At 39.7% G+C, this 7207-nt stretch overlaps 1 protein-coding gene across 1 annotated transcript; it reads left to right on the forward strand.

Annotated features, from left to right (window-relative positions):
* The first annotated feature begins 1912 nt into the window (after window positions 1-1912).
* LOC122646714 lies at window positions 1913-2184 on the forward strand. Its single transcript, XM_043840313.1, has one exon. It carries the CDS (start codon window positions 1933-1935, stop codon window positions 2158-2160), a length of 228 nt encoding a protein of 75 aa, XP_043696248.1. The 5' UTR covers window positions 1913-1932; the 3' UTR covers window positions 2161-2184.
* The last annotated feature ends 5023 nt before the right edge of the window (window positions 2185-7207 follow it).

The raw sequence follows: 7207 nt of genomic DNA on the forward strand, positions 1-7207 counted from the left end.
TGTAAAACCCTAAGAATAAATATCTTGGTCTCCCTAGGAAATCATGGTTTGATCCCTAGACCGTTGTTAGACCAACAGACAGGAACTGGCTTCAAAGTGTGTCTATGTATGTACATAGATGTACAAATGCATAGGCTCAAAGTTACACTGCACTAATATAATAATGTGGTGAGAAATGAAGAAAACACTCAATGTTTGCAGTGGTGGGATCCTCGTGCATTAAATACGTTCCTTAGAAATTGAAACAAATCGGGCCAACCAAATGCATCAATTGAAACCAAAATGCAGACTGAACCTGATAAAAAACCAAGACTTGTTAAATAACAACGTATTAAAAAAAATGGTACAAAAATAACTAGAAATTTCCTATTGATTTCCTTATGTGTAAATGGAAAACCAAAAACAAGACCGATCCGCACTTGATAATTGCTCAATTACAAACCGATCAGAAACCAGAACAAACTAGACTGAAACCGAAACTTTCTTAATGGTTTGGTTTTGGATTCACCTAATAAAACACTAAAATTGATTCAATCCAACCGAACCAACCGTTTGACACCCTTACTTCGCATTTCACAAGTAACTGACCTTTTATTTAAGAGATGGTCACCAACAAAAATTCAGTCATCAAAAAGCCCTTGTACATGTTATTGATTTTTGAAGTAATAAGATGTTACTCTCCCTTGCACATCTTATTGATTTTGGTAGCACGGATCAAGGTATCGGTATCGCATTGGGCCATATTGGTCGGAGCTCGATATTGATATGGATTGGTAGCATTGGCCAAAGAATGGTTCATGTTGTAAATTATGCCTGATACAGCTTAATCGGTGTACTAGCCAGTCCAGACGTCGGATGGCTCATTGGGCACTCCCTGGGCGATGGGCTGATTGGAGAGGAGCCAAATCCCAAAACAACTGAGACCACTGCTATCAGTACAAAGAAGGTCGGAGACCATGGGGAAAAAATGAAAATTTTTGCCATGGAGACAAAGGAGGGGACTTGACTTAATATCACAAGAGAGAACTAGCAAGAGACCTTGTACTATACTCTTAATTGGGCTTACAAGGAGAATTAATATTCACTGGGCTGGGTCCGGTATGGCCTTGTTACGAACTTAGCCCAGCCAACTAAGCCGCCAATACACATGAGTGTCTACCGACCCTTGTAAACTCAATTAGTCATCCAATCACTACAAGGGACACGTGTGAGCTAAATTACCCTGCCACGCCTCCTTAAGTATTATTTTTATTAGTAGCACTCAGAGTTAAGGGTGTAAATGAATAGCCGAAATCCGTTTCCGTATCCGTGTTCGTATCCGTTTAGCAATATCCGAATCCGTCCGAAAGCTAAACGGATGTGGATATGGATAGGCTATAGCTATCCGAAAAACTATATTTACATGTAAACGGATAAAATATCCGATCCGTATCCGTTTAGCGCTATCCGAATCCGTCCGATAACTAATCGGATGCGGATGCAGATGCAGATATAGCACTATCCGAGCCGAATCCGATCCGTTTACAACCCTACTCAGAGCTGGCAAGAGATATTAATAAATAATTCCATTATTAAAAACAGAAAAATGTTACGTGTCCGGTAACATTTTATCTTCTGACACGTGTAAACCTGTAGCTTGACACATCGACACGTGACACCCTTTGTCAACCCTCAATTTTTTTTTATAACCATTAAAAAGAAATCCAAAGAAAAGGTGGAAATACCTATAAAAGAGGAACAAATTGGATCGAGTTGCACCATCACCAGTCACCAGTCACCAGGTTCAGTTCTTACTTAGCTAACCAGACTTGCTGAAGAAGCTGTGCTGCTCCTCCTCTTCCTCCATTAATCTTTAATCTCCAATCTCCAATCTCTGTGCTGACAAGGCGAAGCGATAATCTTTGGTGAAGAGATCGAAAGCTAGCTGTGAGGATGGCTATTGGATTTCCGGTATGCGTTCAGTGTGGGACGGCGAGCAACCCTTGCCGGTGCAAGGTGGTTGGGCCGACGCTTGGTTTCGTGGCATTTGTGGCTGCAGCGATTGTGGAATGGCCCGTCGGAGCGGTGGTCTATTGCTTCAAACACATGAAGGGACGCCGTATCATGGGTCATCCTGCAACTGTTGTGTATCCAAAGGTCTCCAATGCCATTCCTATTTGATGATCTTTCTCATTCTACTTAAGACCATAATGTAATGGTTTCGTATGTTTTATTTGATGGTTTTATATGTTTTCTTTCAGTTCTTGCCTTCAAAATTTTCCCTTTCTCGTACTGCTTCTGAAGCTTCTTTCTTAATCCTCAAAAGATTTCATATTTTAGTATTCTGATAGTAAGAAAGCCTGTGATCATCTAGAGTATGATCCACGAGTTCAGGTGGGGCTTTTTTGCTTGGCAGCCTGAGAGCACTATAGTTGGTTTGCTACTCTGTCTTGATCTTAGAATCCGCATTTTATCAAACAATGGAGGTGCATACTTACCCTTGCACAAAAAAGGGAGGACTGCACCATACTTCACTCTGCACATATTTTGTAGAATTGTAGAATACAACGATGAGAAATAAGAGAATTAGTAATCCAAGCTGTAGTAACTAGCTCGAGCCAAATTTATCATAATTGATCAGCTGCGGTTAGAGAAGCTGGAGCCAAATTAACTGAAGCATCTAATCATCAATTTAATCCCCAAGTCCTGAGAAACTTGGTAGTCAAAATTGTTATAATCACAAGCATGGGATCATTGATCATATTTATACAAGCTTAAATGGACACAGTACTTGCACTGTTGTAGCACTAGATACCACTCCATAATGGAGAATAATTAGAATCTATTAAAAAAATATGGATGGATAACCTACTCATGGGAGATCCCGGATCTAGATCCTCGCTGAGTTGTTCGGCAGGACCGTGCTGCCAAGACACAGTGAGGTGTGCAATGACCGCTTTACACCCATTCAGGTAAGGCAGTATTTACACTGTAGTATACAAAAATTTAATGGAGCAAACAAATGGTAGTGTGACTTGGACATGTTAGAGAGTCCAGCTTATAGAGTATAGGTCACTATAGTGATACTGACAGAGCAGTGACATGGATTAGTGATGTAAGTTTGGCCCTGTGGAACCCACCCTAAGCCCAAATAGGGTTTGGGCTGAGATACCTGGTCCTGAGGGCGGGTCAAGGCTGAAAATTTTTGACTCTGAGTCAGGGACGGGTCGGGTCAGGGTTGAGGCCTCAGGCTGAGCCCAGCCCAGCCCGACCTTATTTTAAGTCATACTAGAAAATATATACTGATACACAATATATAGATTATAAACTTCAAATGGCACACATATTTTGTTATATAATAAATGGGGAAAGTTTTCATACACAGCTTACAGTGAGAGGGTCTCTCACAAAGAATTGGAAAAGTCATAAATCCCCACCCATTAATTAATGTCTTGAAACTCCCACCCTCTCACATACACGGTTTACACGACCGTGCATGAAAATTTTTCCCATAATATATTATATATGAAGATAATAAATGATAATATATTTTATTATAGTATTATTTTATCTAAAATTGATATTTTTTTCCCCGACTCAGGCCAACTCAGTCTAGTCCATGCGTCTCTCTCTTGCCCCACTGCATGATCAGGGCCATTTAGGATCAGACCGGCCCGACCCTGAGGGCGAGTCAAGGTCAAGTCGAGCTTGGGCCCAACTAAGGGGACTCAGGGCTGGGTTGTGGTTTTAAAAAGCCCGACCCTGTTGTAGCCCTAACATGGAGTATAGGCATTGACAGGTAGTAGGGATGTCAAACGGTCGGTTCGGCTTGGTTTCAGTCGGGCTGAATCGGTTTCAGTCTCGGAATGAGTGAGATCAAAACCAAACCGTTAAGAAACTTCGGTCTTAGGTTGGTTTCAGTCCGGTGGGGTTTCGGTTACTTTCGATTTTTCAATATCGAGTTAATACCGGTTTAAATTGGCTTGTTTTCAGGTTTGAACCACAATGACAGCATACATTCATAACTTGTTGTGATGAAAGATTCAATAAAAGCACTTTAATTCATCTTCTCTAAGTCAAAACAACTAAACAACCCTAACTAGGAAAATTGACTTGATTGGCTCATGTTGTAATTTGAACAAAGAAGAATAAATTGTAAACAGAGTAATGGAAAATAAATAAAATTTAAATCACTGGATACGTAGAGATTGAAGCAAAATCATTGTGACAAATCATATAATTATTTATCATTAATTATAAGGGGAAGATAACTAATATTGAAATCAATGAATAATCACTGAGAAGATAACTATATTAAAATCACAAAATGAACCCTACTATCAAAACATTTAGTTGACAATCCAACTAATTTTGTAGAGTGAACAAGGAGGTCAATGGAATAAGCATTGTTACAAATCAATTTCCCTAATCATAACCTCATACTCGTTGATTTTTAACAATTCCCTTTATACCCAAAACTTTGATCACTAATACTGAAATTAATGAATAATCAATTCATCTATGCATATCCTTATACTCAATTATTTTTTATCGGTTTCATTTAATTTGGTTATCGGCCGGTTCGGTTCAGTTTTCAATTTTCAACCAATCTTGTCATACCCCAGGTCCCCAGTCCAAAACCAATCCGATAAGAATCAGTTTGGTTTCGGTTGGTCTTAACGGTTCGGGCTAGGGTTTGTCACCCTTAACAGACAGTGTTTGAAATGGTGCATAGGTGACATGGCGGTGTTTACGGGTGTTAGAGAGTATTTGGCAGTGTTTTTCTTTTGATGTTGCACGGTGTTTACAGGTGTTGTGGCAGCTCTGATAGTGACAGACAGTGAGTTTGCAATGGAGACATGTCAGTCTGAGTGTGGATAGTATTTGCCAGTTATACAAAGGCATTCGGGACCATATGATAGGTATTTATAGTAATACACAATGTATTATGGTCTTACACAGTGTTTGCAGAAGATAGAAGCAGCAGCAGGTGAAGCACCCGTACAGTAAAAGTGTTGATTTCATAGGTTCATGCAGTGACACCGTGTTCGGAGCCAATATATGGAAGCTTAATGGAAGAACTAGGTAGAGTGATAGTACATGAATAACTTAGTTTGTCGAGTTGCGGTTCTAATGCAATTGCAAGGGCGTCATTTCGATGTCGGACGAAGTAGTAATCACAATGTTTGTATCGTCGCATAGAAACAGAGCAAATTGAGAATACCATGGAAGTGTTTGAAAGAGTGTTGGGATAGTTTTGGAATAAATTTTGTGACCTTAATTCATCCCCCCCTCCCCCTCTCAGTGTCAAGCTGGTGATATCACCCTCTAACAATGAATTCAAGCATTGAACATATATCTTCTCACATTGAGTGCGTGAATTCAAGCATTGAGAGTAAGAATTCCACCACCATGAGCAGGATTCGGTCACTAAAAGTAAACAACAGAGTAGGTGAATTCAGTCTATCATTTTGAACGTGTACTTCCTTCTTGTTAGTAGACATGCAATTTCAATCTAGACAAACCGTGAAGAAATGGTACAAAGCCTACAAATATCTTCCCAGGTAAGGGTGTCAAAGTTCAGTCCGAACCGGTGTAAGGGGAATGATACCAAAAATTTGTAAAAAGTTGTACTATGTCAGTGAAAATCAAGAGATAAAAGATAAAATTTCCAAGAAAGGAAACTCTAAAAAAGAAGTTTCAAGGATGCTCTTGAGAGCCTTGGAAAAGCATAAGAAGCGCCAAAGTTATGCAAGAATAGACCAGTAATCCTATTCAGGGTCTAAACAGGTAATTTCTTACCGTTATCTTAATTTCAATGATTTATTTATAAAATAGTTAAATGCCCGATCTTGAGGGTGGGTCATGGTTGGATTTTTCAGTCCCTAACACGGGGTTAGGCCGGCCCTAGACCAAGCAAAAGGAGAAACAGAGGATGTGATAGATCGAGATAATCAATGGTGCACATTACGCATAAGGTGTGCGGTAGATAAACTACCTTTCTCAACCAAACCAATAAAGAAAGAAAACTGAAGATATAGATGCATAATGGCAATGCATTCTTAGCCAAGTACGCGTAAACTTTCACTAGTAGCTATTCGATGCCATCTTTTTCCTTCTTTTGGGGGCGTCAGAAATCCAATTCCAATTCTCCTTTCAGAAGAAGCATATATAAAATGCTAAAAATATTATATCTTCAAATCGCTTTTTCTCACTACTCTATTCCACTCTTTCACTATCCATATTCATGGACAATTTAAAGTAAAGGGAGAAAGAATGCTAACGGGTCGAGTGTGGCATATGAATCCTGCGTTTAGACATTGGGCTACGTAAAATGATTTCTATATCCCGTAAAAAGGTGGAAACCCCTGACGGTGTGACGGTTATTTTGTGCGAACTTGTGTCTAGGCATAGGGGTTGCATGTTGCATACAACTAGGTAGAGTTCTCTTTCCCTCAAGGTATCATCTTTGATTTTAATTCTTGGATCGAGTTTCCCTCTACCCATAGTGAATGGGATCTCATTCACTCTGAGATGGGAATGGGTATAAAGAGGGTATTTTGAAACATAACAAAACCTTAGAAAGGATTTGTGAATCCTAAGATGGTGGGTGAACCATCCTCTATGTGTGAAAGGCACACTTTGTCCCTATTTCTTTCTATGTCTTTCTTGATATCACAAGAGGGAACTAACAAGATGCCAGAAGGGAAGGATAGAAACTAAAGAGACACTGGGTCCACTATGGCCTTATCCAGAACTGAGCCCAGCCCGCTAGGGCGCCCGCCATTACTCATGCAGGCATGAGTGTCAACCGACGCTTGTGGACTCAGTGAGTCATCTCGTGGTGCAAAGAACACGTGTTAACAAAAGCACCCTACCACGTCTCCTTAAGTAAAGCAACACCCTAAACCTCGCAAGAGATAATAATAAATAATTCCCATATTAAAAACATAAAAAATGTTACCTGCTTAGTTACTCATTCAGCTTCTGACATGTGTAAACTATAGGTTGACATATCGACACGTGGCACTATGTCAAGCCTTAACTCTCACGTTTCCTTTTTATTTTATTTTATTTTATTTAACGATTAAAAGACAAGTCGGTTGGAAGAACCTATAAATCCAGTTCAGTTCTTACTTAGCTAACCAGACTTGCTGAAGAAGCTGTGCTCCTCCTCCTCCATTAATCTTTAATCTCAGATTTCTGTGTAGAAAAGGCAAAGCGAGAA

Source organism: Telopea speciosissima, chromosome 11 (genome assembly GCF_018873765.1).
Source record: "Telopea speciosissima isolate NSW1024214 ecotype Mountain lineage chromosome 11, Tspe_v1, whole genome shotgun sequence".
Classification (NCBI taxonomy): domain Eukaryota; kingdom Viridiplantae; phylum Streptophyta; class Magnoliopsida; order Proteales; family Proteaceae; genus Telopea; species Telopea speciosissima.